This window comes from Prunus mume, linkage group LG1 (genome assembly GCF_029339155.1).
Source record: "Prunus mume cultivar Tortuosa linkage group LG1, ASM2933915v1, whole genome shotgun sequence".
Taxonomy (NCBI): Eukaryota; Viridiplantae; Streptophyta; class Magnoliopsida; order Rosales; family Rosaceae; genus Prunus; species Prunus mume.
In genome coordinates this window covers 26,617,008-26,629,928 of record NC_142698.1, presented here as the reverse complement: position 1 = coordinate 26,629,928, position 12,921 = coordinate 26,617,008, and the positions used below count along the sequence as shown (strand labels likewise).

Sequence of the window (12,921 nt, the reverse complement as noted above, 5' to 3'; positions counted from 1 at the left end):
AATGGCCAACTCGATTGATACAGATACAACTTATTTTTAGCAACCTAGGTTTTTATAATCAATGTGCAACTTGTTTGTTTAAGAAAGCTACTTGTGATGTAGGAAATATTATTTCCACATTTGGTTTTGCCAAGTGGCATTGTTAAGGTAGCAAATGTCAATTGTTTCGACTCCGACAACACTAATAATATGTTGATTTAATTTGGTATGAAAATTACTCAAAAACTATTTTGGCTAGTCAATTTTAAAATGTTATGTCAACAACGTTAACAACATTTACTTTGATATTCGAGATTGTGTATTCTAATCTTTCTATTCTAATATCGTTTGTATCAAAAGAGAAAATTATTTACCAACTAGCCTTTAGTCTAGTGGTATTTCTTTTTAGCTCGTTTGAAAAGATTTAATGTTCAACTCACGTAGATAATTAAAGCGATGTAAATTTATAATGAGTTCAATATCTAATTATATGTATATTAGTTCATTATACGAGTTATTGATCTGTTATAAAAATATCTCCTCTTGTTTGTAGGTTTTTTCTTTTAAAGAGAAAATTACGCTAATATTGTAGTTGGAGATCCCGTAACATTTTTTCTTTCAAAACTATCCATTTGATTTACTTCGAAGAAAGGATAATATTCCAATACCATCGCCACCTGGCATCCTCTCCTTTCAGGATCACTTGATTTTGAGCTTAAGTTTTACACGTGGAACAAAATGGCGGGTCAAATAATGGGGTGGGCCCATACGTGAGGACAAGGGAAATCTTTGCCATATTTATTTCAATCAAATCATAATCTTGCCCGTTTTCCAATGGACCCTACCTTTTTCGACTCCTCTGTTACTTTCTCCATTTAGGTAAAAATACGATGAAGGTCTCTCCATCTCGTATGTACCGCGCTAAATACGAATTTTACCAAATTACGGCGGTAAAAAATTATTCGGCCTGCTTAAGGATCCAACGGTTGGGATTAATTCGTATTGGCCTCGTCAGCGCTTATCAATGCTGGGAATTCCAAATGTATCCTCTGCCGCTCAATACCCAACCATGAAGTACACGTGCATTATGAGTGTGATGAGTTATTTGTTGCTTAATTACAAAAATACCATTCTTGTTATTACTTCGTACCTAATTGGGCCATGCTATAGTGCTATAGTGGACCACAAATGCAAGATTGCACACGGAACATATGTTTTCTGTTCACAAGTAGTTACTGTCACTCTGAAAAAGTTGTAAATTTAAATGAGACGTGTCAAATATGATCACTTTAGAGTGATAATAATAATTCTTTATGATTTATATTGTTTTTAGATAACTTACAAGTTGGTCTGTAAATGAGCGGAACACTTGAAATTTGACCCGGCTCGATTTTAAAAACATATCAACTCGATCCGATCTAAAAATTCGACTGATCATTAACAACTAGATCCATATTTGATTTGTTGAATTATCCGATAACCCGATAAATAAACAAATAATTAATATTTTAATTCTCGTAGATGACAATGAATTCACCCTTGTTTTCGTTCGTATAGTACGTACCCTAACACTAAAAAGGCAGGTAAACTAAAGTGGCCTAAAGAGTGAACAGCCGACATTTTGTTTACCTAACCCGAGTCATGAGTTTTACCGACAAAGCAAAGAAAAGAAGAAAGAAAAGAAGATTGTTGGCTTACTCACACTCACCAAAAGTCGAGCAAAATGATATAATAATTGGAAGATTCTTAGGACAAGAAATAACCACGTTGCTGAAGAAAATATATTAGTCGTCGCAAATACTCATCTTCATTTTCCTTTCTATGAAACCCCGAGAATCCTTGGACCTTGGCAAATGGGAAACATCAAATCTAGAAAATTTCAAACCTGTCTCTAGGGTTTCATTCAAATTCAACAAAGAAATAAATGATGTTCTTGCTTTCCCTTTTCGCCTTTTGCAAGATTCAACGAGTTTATACCTTAAAAAGAAGGAGAGATTCAAAGTGCAGGCATGTGGTGTGAACATAGCTTTAGCCTCATTTTACTTCAACCAACAAAGATTTTCCCCCATTCTTCTATGACTCCACGACCAGAAAAATGCGTTGCATGATGCCGATGCCGATCCATCAAACGCAAAACACGTGCATTAAACTTTTGTTTGGTATAATATCATTTCGTTTTCCATCATATTCGTATGATTTTGTATGAAACAGATTTGTTCGCACCTCACAGTGCCAGTGAAAAATCTGGTTTGAAGAAAGACACGAGAGAACTTATCCGTTTGCACCTTATCAATTCTTTTGTTCTTCTATGCTCATGGGTTAGGATTCTCACGCGTACAACAACAACTAATTAAACATATGCGCGATAGAAAAGTCTTTTCATAAATACAATCGTAATATTGAATGCATGACTTATAGGAAAATAAATTTTGAGCTCAAGTGGCGGGTTGCAAGGGATTTGTAGCTCAAATGATTAAGAATATTTATCTTTGCACCCGATGTCCTAAGTTCGATTCCCATCATGATATATATATATGGGCTGGTTTTAGAATCTCCTAATCCACAATTATAATTTTTGTGAACTAAAAGCGTGTCCAAACTCTATTCTTGGATTCCTTGGCTATTATGGAATCTAGTTGAAAATAATCTATCGTCGTTCACTTTGCTTATCTTTTTCAGATTCTGTGCAATGCTTTAGTTAAGTATATAAGTATTGCTTCATTGTGAAACTTAATTAAGGTGCAATTTCTCATCAAATTATTCTATTTTAGCAACCAGAAAAAAGAAGAAGATAATTATGAACTCCCACAAAGTTAACAATGGTAGTGGATGAAACAAGGATTAGCTTGGCCAAGTGGAAATCATAATTTCCTCCCAATAATGAAAAGAAAAACATTTCAACAAGTCTTATCGCTTATTGGTGATGTGGACATCCAGCACATGAGCAAAATCAATAGGAAGAAAATCTTGTTGATGCCTTTACACAAATTTATGGGTTTGGTAGGTCTATGTTTAGTAACTTGTGTGGAAAAAACAATATATATATATAAATTTAGGATTTTTTTTTTTTTTTGGTGGTCAATTCTATAAAGGATTAGTTAGAGAAATCAATATGTGGATTACAAATCATAAGGTTCATGCATGAATTCAAGTCTTTCCACCACATAAAGTCAATAAACAAAGAAACAAAAATAGATCCATAATGTTTAATACAAATTACAAAGGTCTCATGTTCGATCATACAAGAGATCTCAAGTTCGAACCTCATGACATCATTTGTGTGTCTGTATATAAGAAATCTTCCTCCCGTCTGGTTTAGATTATTGTCTGCACTAAAAAATACAAATTACAAAAACTTGTTTTCTTTTCTTTTTTATTTTTCGAAAATGAAAGAGAAGAAAAACCAAACAAAAGACTGGTGAATCATTTTGTCTGCTTTTTAAAATAGGTCATCCGAGTTGACAAGAAAGCACAAAATGTGGCAGTGGAAAGATACAAATTAAGCAATAAATAAAGTAAGAATAAAAACAAAATGAGTGAGGATGAGAGAATAAAAATGCTTTTATTTATTTATTTTAGTCACACAATTAGAAGTACCTTCCCATTAAGGTAATCCTCTTACCTTAAAAGTTAAAAATTTGGTAAACTTAATTTCTAATTCTAGTAACTTCGACCAACCACTTCCCCACCACCATGATTGCGACTTTTTCTACCGGCTACAGCCGGTTGCCCTAATACATCCAATTCAGTTCAAAGCTGTACCCAAATTCCTTCGTCTCACCACTCCCCGTCTGCCACGTGTTTCTCTTTTTTGCAGCGATCTCCACCGTCCACCCTGATCTGTTCCGACGGTCGATGTGGCCAGCAAACATAGGATATTTTTCTCTGGAAATGATTGATCTTTGAAGAGGAAGAGCTGGAAGAGGCAAAATCTGTACTATCATTAAAGTGAAGCTAAAGTTATGGGAAACTTCTTTTATTTCATATTCGTATCAACAAAAAGCCCTCTCAACATTGGATTTTCCAGCTCATTTAGACATTAGCCAAATAAAGAAGATCACTAGATGATTGTCTTCATTTCATTTCATAGGTTGGTTTCTTTTTAAAAGTTCGAATTCCTCATATTTCACTACTAAAAATAACCATAATCAAGCCAACGTGATCTAGCCCGGTAAAAAGTAATTTTGACTTGTGGTTCAATAGTCTTAAGTTCGATAATATATGTGAACCTCATTTCTCTTCTAGTTTAAATTATCACTTGTATTAAAAACAAATCTAATCAAGTTAAAAGAAAGCCCTCCCCTCTTCCCTATTTCTCTAGGGTTTTGGTAAAGCAAATGCCAATCCATTTTCATTTATTTTAATTCTGAAGATTTTTTTTACCACATAACATATACATATTCTTAAAAACTTGTATAGTAAAGGATTGAAATTTGTGATGGTTCTTGCTTTATTCAATATGCTTGATCGTTCATTGTATTGGTCTCACATGAAACCAAGTATCAAAATTCACGAGTTTCTAATATATTAGAGTGACGCCAAAACATGGTTCAACGAACAATAATATCAGATTCACACTATAACACAAATTACTTTATATGGTTCATCTAATTCGAGATACGTCCACTAAATTATTTAGGTTTTCTACTAAGAACAGTAGCCTTAGATCTATGTAAACTCCATCTTAAAACCTACAACTACCGAGGTTTGAAATCATTCGTCACGTGAACGACTGCTACTAACATAACCCACGTAACCCAACAACCATAAGGGGAAAAAAAAGTTATTCAAAGCACAACATGATGAGCAAGGGACTTGGCGATAATGCACTACCCTACAAGGTGGCTTGTCAATATAGCAATATTTTATGGGTGGATTAACTAATTGGAAGAAACAATATAAAAAGGGAAAATAATAAATAGGGGTTTTGCCTTTTGTTTTTCCTTTTGGGTGGGTATATTGTCTCTGCAAGAGGTGTACGAGGTTTAGGCCTAGGGAGACGTGGACGCTCCTTCTCCATTCATGGAAAGCCCTTCCCTCAATATTTTAATCCGTCGTTTTGTCAAACTTTCTACTTTTATTCATTATTTATTTATTATTATTTTATTTGGCTTTTTATAATGGTTTTTCTCAGTCTTCTTCATCAGCAATTATTGATTACTTTGAGATGATGAGGAGGAGACATAAAATAATAAAATAATACATAAATGGAAAATATCCAAGTCGTTAAATTACTCATTTGCCCTTTTCTGTTTGACTGTTGTTTTCTGAAAACAAATCTTATTAATCATAAAAGAACTGATACAGAAGTAATAAAAGCATTTGAGTAATTTGACATGAATCACACGATTCACACCAGACATGGAACATCAAGAACACTGAATGGAAATGGATCATACTTTTGTTTTAATCTATAAAAAAACGTTGTTGCCCCAGAAATAAAGTGAAAGGGAAGAGCATTGAGGCAGACACACAAACTGTTGTATGTGGATTTATATGTACAACTTTTGACCCTCTGATGTGATTTTTGGTAACTCTGTTTTCCCCCAATATACTAATCAACACACTAACTAAAATGCTTTTCATACCCACCACAAAAATTTTATAAAAAAAATTCAATGGAAATGTGCATACACATACACTCCTATCTACAAGTAGAAGGAAATGTAACTATGCCCCAAGTCTGATCTGATCTGTAGTAACAAAGTTGTACTCTCTCCTTTCTTTATTTGAATTCACTGTTTTTCTTTGCTAGAAGTATGTTTAAAAACATAAAAATTATCAATGAGAATGGGGAGTCGAATTTGAGAGCTCTTCCAACATTGTGAAGAGAGATACCACTAAATTAAGAGTTAATTAATTCAATGGGTTCTGGCCCAAAGAAAAAGGACATTGACTTGCAGACTAGTAGTCTCAGGTTCGAAACTTCATGACCATTGGCGGATCTAAGAATTTTCAGGGGAGGGGCAATATTATGAAAACGTGCCATTATATTTTCATTAATAATACAAGCAAAATCATATTTCTCAATGTAAACAACTGAGTTATCATTCAACTATTGATTCCCATTTTGTTACGCAATAATGTTTTCACAATATTCATAGCAAAAAAAGCTCTCTCCACCAAAGCGTCTTTGAGGTATTTCGTCAAACAATTTATGGGCACAAACAGAGGGGCAATTTCCATCATCCGCCATTGCCCCTGACACCTTATTAGTATGTATGGGAGAACCCCCCATCCCCCCTTGTAGTTTAGAAAAACGCTTTTTTTTAAAAAAAAACTAAGAGTTAATTAGTCAAAAATATTTATATGAATATTGTATAAAACAACAACAAAATAATTATCATGATATAAAAGAAAAAGGAAAAAGAACAACATAATTGTACTTGGAAGGACTTAAATAATGGCAATCATCTAGAGGAAACTTAGGTATCAAGTCTGTATTTTCGAAAAAAAATAAGGGAAAACTATCAAATATGTACTGGAAGAGGTGTATCGTCTCTTGGAATGGAAGCATTGGAGAGGCAATACAATCAACTTTAATGTAAACCAGATTTCAACCTAGAAATACAACATTGTCACATTAAAAAAAACACATAAAATTAGTGATAAAATCGTACTAAATCATGGACACCAGATACAATGCACTAATGGATATAATATACCCAAATGGGGCAAACATCAGATTATAAAAAGCATAAAACTTCGAGGAGATTAAGATGCCAAAATTATTTATATATAAACAAGAATGCACGCCAATTCAGAGCTGAATCAGAATATAATCAAGACTTATTTGTTTTTTTTAATGAGGTTTTGTTGTATCCATGCTTAAAAGTTAATCAGGTCCAAAGTGCATATCAGACAAGGTTTTGAAAAGCAATTTTGCATTGTTTATTTGTTAAAGTCAGGCTGCAGCAGCTGGTTCAATGGATATGATTCACATTTCAAAAATTACACCAGAAAAAAAAACAGCTATACAGACAACATGCATATAAATATATGAGAGAGAGAGAGAGAGAGAGAGAGAGAGAGATTGTCCAATGTGTCCAAAGAAATCATATAAGAAAAGGCAAAACAAGAAGGAAAGGGAGGAAACCTTAAAATCCAGTCCAAGGTTTGGCCTCTTCTCAGCATTTTTCCTTGTTTAAAGAAACAAATACAGAAGGCCATGGAGTACTTTATGTCCTTTTAGGCTATGAACAGGCAATACAACAGTTTACAGTTTTTTTAGTTCTTTATACTTTTTATATGTATAGTCGTTATAATACAAAAGCACCTTTCCCTTGGTTCCTAGAAAGAATTTTTAAAAAAAGGATAAACAAATGAGTAAGTTGTTTTCAATTTGAATCTTGATGGAGTGCATGCTAAGAATTTCTTGTTAAAGATCTGATCTATACTAGCCTTCCATTTGTTTGAGAATCACATGTTCCACCCATCAACACAATATCATTTATATTTTCAGATAAACAAAAAAAAAAAAAAGGCAAAAATATCACTTTTCTTATTGAGAGGTGCGATAATATACTAAACTCACACACATACTACACGAATACTAGGACTCGAACATAGAACCTTGCACTACACTAATGGGTCCTTTGCAGGTATCATTTATGTTTGTTACATGAAGGCTCTCTCACCTGAACTCCATTCACAAAAAGGACAGAAATAGTCCCAACTCACACCAACAAGGGGTTTTTATAACAACATCAGAACCAATATTCAAGACTCACATAAGTTTTTATTCAATTGAAGAAAAAGAAAAATTTCAAGAGGAGAAACAATCAGATTCATGCTGTAACAAAAATCAATTTTGCGGATCAAGAATCAAAATTCAAGTCCAAAGTGGAGCAATTTGTCTTTAAGCAAACGTCTGGTATGTTCTGTTTGGAAGACCTCCCACTATCCAAACCTATGTCAATTTCTTATCCTTAACTTGTTTTCTTAATCCAACTTGGTATTAAATTAAATCCAAGTTTAAGAATGCACTGGCCTCTCTAAATCTCCACCCTTTTTTAAGTTAAAGATGATTGGCTGATCCAGATATTTGCAAAGTTGATATGAAAACCAGCCTACCTACCAACGAGCAGCAAATGCGTTCTCAGTTTACTTGAAGTGTCAAACGGTCAAAACTTATATGAAAATCAGTCTACCAACAGACTTAACCTACATGTCCTATTTTTATCCCTTGCTTCAACTGCCTATTGCTATCAAGCAAACCCTACTTTATTGTTACTTTCCATATAAATCAAAAGAATTTAGAGACAATATGGGACACATTCCCATCATTGATTCCACTTGAGCATAAAGATACATTAGATAACAGATTCGGTAGTCGGCAGAGGTGAAAAATTATTATGGTGGATCAAAAGACCATTTCACTACTTTTGATATCGTTTTGGCTAATAACCTATTATATAGAGTATATATTTTTGGGACGAAAACCAACAAATAGATCCTTTGATGATTTGCTACTCACTCATGTCATGGGCCCTAAGATGGGAAAATTCTTTGGCGTGACTGTCATAGCGTTATGTGGTGTTACCAATCAACTCATATTATACAACTGATTACACCATAATTTTTCCGAGTCAGGGCGTGGATTTCATAACACATGCTCGCGGCCTAACTCGGAAAAGTTATGATGTTGTAAACAAACACATTTATTTATTAATACCATACCTAAGTTGATGAATTTGTCTCTAAAATGATTTTTTCAAGTTTTGGCAAGGGTAACTTGCTACTAATGTGATGGGCCTACAAATAGCACGTTGATGGCAGACACTAGATAGTAGGTCTAAATCATCAACATTACAGCACTCTTTTGCTTCCACACCTTATAGCCTATAGGCAAACATTAATTGGACTGAAAATTACAAGGCCTCTTCCAACTGCAGGGCCACATGATTCCACAGTCTATTGCATGCCGTTGGGTCTCATCTGAAGTTACAAGTCTCCTACTTTCTTTTTCTGGGATGAAGATAACTGTCTTACTTTTAAAGGGAGCTCCAATTTTCACCAATAAACGACTTTCAACACAAATTGATGGTACCATGTCCCTAGTATTTGCTAGAAAACCAACCTATAATTGGATTCTGATCCATAAGAATATTGTTCCCAAGCCTTTCTTTAGCCCCTTCCTTTTCCTTCTTAATTTATCATAGAATTGTGATAAGCATATGATATGAGTGTCAAGGTAAAAATATTAATCATAAACTGTTTTGATTATTTGAGTCGTGATAAGCTCAAAATATTTCATCCAATTTGGTCAAACCATATTAAAGAGTACATAATGGAACAACAAACTTGAATTACTAGAAAGCATTTAGATCATCAGAGCCTTTGTTATGTACAGGCCAATACACAAGAACAAGCCAACCAACATTCTCATCAGCCTAATTTTAAACCCTGTTCATGAAAGAAGCTTGAAGGATACAAAAGTAGAAGATAAAACAAAAAGGGCCATCGGCAAGTTCTAATCTTGGTTTATCTTTCCTTCACGGTTAGCTTCGTGCGTGGGGAAGCCATGCTGATTATGAGGTTATAACTCTAACTCAGGAATTTCTATCTTTCTATGTACAAGGTGACAGACAATCCAAAACAATCACTAATGCCATGACATTTAAATTTCTTGCACATGCCTGCAAATTTGTGCAGCTTTCCTTCTGATTGATCACTGAAATCTTTCCCCATCAAAATTAATTATGTCACTGTGTCCTGCATTTTTCAACGTCAGATTATTATTCACTCTAAAAGGAAAGAAAGCAAACTCCTAAACAAGTTTGAGCCTAAATATTTTCTAAAACAAATGAAGTGAGAAGTGGAGAGCACAACCATGACTATAATTGACTAAGAGGTTTTTTCAGTGGGATATCACATGAACAAAAAATTAGTTAAATGATAGGTACTAGCCACCAAGTACTCCACCATTGATAAATTTTGACTTAATTTGGATTTCCAGATTCACTCAAGAAGAGTCTCAGTGACAAACCTTGACAATGAATTGAGTTTATCTCTGGTCCTGTCAGTTCTATTCCATCATCATTAAGCAATGTGATTCCAGATGATGTTATGTTATAAGGGAAGGCCAGAGGTGGTGATATGGGCGACTTTGCCAGCTTGATGAACCTCTTCCCTACAAGAAAAAACGAAAGTGTGGAATCAGTAATAGGGGAAAACAGTTTTGGATTCCACGTATTGTCATCATTGTCATCATCTCATTAAAAGGTCAAAGTTTCTCCAACTCCGGAACCATAAACTGTTATGACCATTCAATTCTAATTATATACAGTAAAATCATCGGTTTTAAAAAGATATCCACATCAATTTTGCTAAACAAATCAATCAAAATGAAAAAAGGGATTAATTATTGCTGTTAATCTTCTGATAGCTTCTGGAAGGCATTGAAGAGAATATAGGGCACACAGACTCATGCATATTGACAAACCTAAGAAATAGAGTTGCACGTATTCTGAAAGAAACATATCCATACAATTAGATCTGCAAAGATACCTCATATGAATAACTAAGCAGCAAGAATCTGCTTCATGACAGTTTAATAATTTTCAAGCTAAAGCATATATTGGGCAAACCAGATTTAGAATCCAGCACTAGACGTATGGTCACAGCATGAGCCCAGTGAATTCCCAAAGCAGCAACAAGATGAGAATCGTATCCTGTATGATCCTCCACTGCTTTTTCCCTACTCTGCCCTGCACAAATAAAATATATTGCATTCATAACCCATATGGAGGATATCAGGAGGATATCGAAATCTGACAATACTGTCCTACCTTGAAAAGAATACTGGCAGGCTTCATCACGAGTTTGAGACCTCACTTGGTTTGTAACAACAACAGGGATTCGTGAAAATTCAGCAAGCGACCTGAATATGTTAAAGAGAGAAAAGGAGCTTTATCACCATCAGAAAGATACAACCACCAACACCAACAAAGTTTCAAATGTCTAGGATTCTCACTTAATAAAGGAAATATGCCAACCCAATAAATGCTGCCTGGCAGATCCCTGTCCATATTCCCTGGAAAAAATATATCAGCATTTCTTAACAACTGGAAGAAAACTGGATAATCACCAAATATGACCATTCTATGGGAAGACATGTCTAAGTACACAAAATAATGAAATAAAAGGATTCATATAGCTGAACTAAACAGAGATATGACAATATACACCAATCTTATCCCATGCCCAGTACCTAGACAGGGATGTCAAACATGTTGAGGAATGAATGGGTTCTCGAATAATCCTATAAACAGTTAATAAAGTAAGGAAACATATTTGATTATTCAGAAAGCTAATTCTACGCATATACGGCCCTTCTAACACATCAGAGTTTAGTATCACAAGAATATTTCTTATCCTAAAACAAGGTTATATATGTAAATGATATGATATGGCCTAATTCTAATTATATAGGACCACAACTTGATCAGACTCTGGATATCCAGAACAGGTAACAAGCATAACAGAGAAATCTGAACTTACCCCGAAATAAGAGCAGCCATGCTATCGATGATTAGCAACTTCACTTGGTTTTGAAGGATTGAAATCTTGAGTTGTTGCAAACTGGAACAAATTGACTTTTAACTCATGTAAACCTCTTAACAAGTAGGCATTATCCGCACAACTCATGCTTATGCATTTAGCTGTATCTCAAAAGTCCAAAGCACTTTTTTCCAATGCTTGGGTACCTCCAAGTTCCCTCCATGCCAGGACTAACAAACTTACTAGGGATAGGGAAAATGAAATTTTAATTTGACCAATACCTCTCAGTGAATTCAGAAAGTGATGCCGGCTGCAAAACAAGGATCCTGCCTGCCATCTGAAATGCAAACAGAAGAAAACTGTCATTAAGCAAACATGGTTCTCATTAAAACTTGTTCGAGAGACAGTAATAACTTTCAATCTACATTACCTCTTGGGCCATTCCTTTCGTGTGAAACATATCTGGAAAACTCTTCGATCCCATTTCTATCATCCTAAGCGAGTAACAAATCAGAAAACTTAAACATCTCCCGTTTCTTTGATGAACACAGTAGGCAAAATTTTATCACAAAATAGCTGATAATTGATGTTATAAAACGCTTTAATTACCTTTTTGAACTGAATTTAGATTCTACATCAATGTATATTACACGACCACCTAAACCTCCATAAGCTGTCGGCAACGAGGCCAACAATGCGAGCTTCAGGCAAAGCTGCAATCGAAATATTCATTCAAACAGATGCAAAGATACATACAAATAGAAATGATTGACAGATGATGATCAGATGGGTGAAAGAACAAAAATTATACCTGAGTTTTTCCAATGCCAGCAGGACCAACCAGCTCAGTTAAAACCCCAAATGGAATCCCACCACATAAGGCATTGTCTAGTCCTTTGAGGCGGGTGGGGAGGTGGCCACCCATGTGCTCCTTCTGAACCCTTTGCTCCATTAGAGTTAACGCCTAATCAAACACAGCTAAAGCCACAGCATATCAGAAACACGCCCAATTAAATAAAAATTAAAAAATTTCTAAAAATTGAAAAGGAAAATTAGGGTTTTGATGATCACAGTTTGATAGGGTGGACATGTAATTTCGCTGATACGAGCTATTGCAGACGTGACATCTGCTAAACTCACATCTAACACCTCCATTAACTCGAATTCGGTTAAAGACAAAGCTTCCTGAAAACCAATTCGCGTTAAACCAAAAAAATAAAAAACACAATTTAGGAACTAATTTTTTTTATAAAAAAAACATAAATTTGTTTCAAATTTGAATAAAATGTTGCCTTGGCGGTGGTGATGTTACGAGCTGCGAAAACGTTAGCGATGGATTTGGGGAGGCCCATCTGGTTGATGAGCTTGTTCGCCATTTTCACTCTGAGAAGTGCAGAAGCTTTTCCTTCGTCTTCCTTGTGCTCTCCCGCCAAATGTGAA

At 34.7% G+C, this 12,921-nt stretch overlaps 1 protein-coding gene across 3 annotated transcripts; it reads right to left on the bottom strand.

Moving 5' to 3' along the window:
• Window positions 1–9,266: 9,266 nt before the first annotated feature.
• RAD51B (DNA repair (Rad51) family protein) lies at window positions 9,267–12,921 on the bottom strand. 3 transcript variants are annotated; one of them, XM_008226772.3, is made up of 12 exons: window positions 12,774–12,921; window positions 12,553–12,666; window positions 12,293–12,445; window positions 12,091–12,194; window positions 11,912–11,975; window positions 11,763–11,818; window positions 11,482–11,562; window positions 10,955–11,014; window positions 10,770–10,861; window positions 10,569–10,688; window positions 9,968–10,111; window positions 9,267–9,693 (listed from the first exon to the last, which is right to left on the bottom strand). In XM_008226772.3, the coding sequence occupies exons 1-12, from the start codon at window positions 12,855–12,857 to the stop codon at window positions 9,650–9,652; spliced, it is 1,116 nt and encodes a 371-aa protein (XP_008224994.2). In that variant the 5' UTR covers window positions 12,858–12,921; the 3' UTR covers window positions 9,267–9,649. The 3 variants fall into 3 exon arrangements, with proteins under 3 accessions (XP_008224994.2, XP_088897584.1, XP_088897586.1); XM_089041458.1 differs by having other exon boundaries at window positions 10,569–10,861; window positions 12,293–12,459; window positions 12,774–12,800; XM_089041460.1 differs by lacking the exon at window positions 9,267–9,693 and having other exon boundaries at window positions 9,972–10,111; window positions 10,489–10,688.

Coding starts and splice junctions, on each gene's coding strand:
- RAD51B (XM_008226772.3), bottom strand. CDS start 12,857: ATGGCGAACAAGCTCATCAACCAGATGGGCCTCCCCAAATCCATCGCT. Junction 11,563..11,762: donor CTTTCTGAATTCACTGAGAG/GTATTGGTCAAA, acceptor AATTTGTTCCAG/TTTGCAACAACTCAAGATTT. Junction 9,694..9,967: donor AAACTCAATTCATTGTCAAG/GTTTGTCACTGA, acceptor TGAAAAATGCAG/GACACAGTGACATAATTAAT.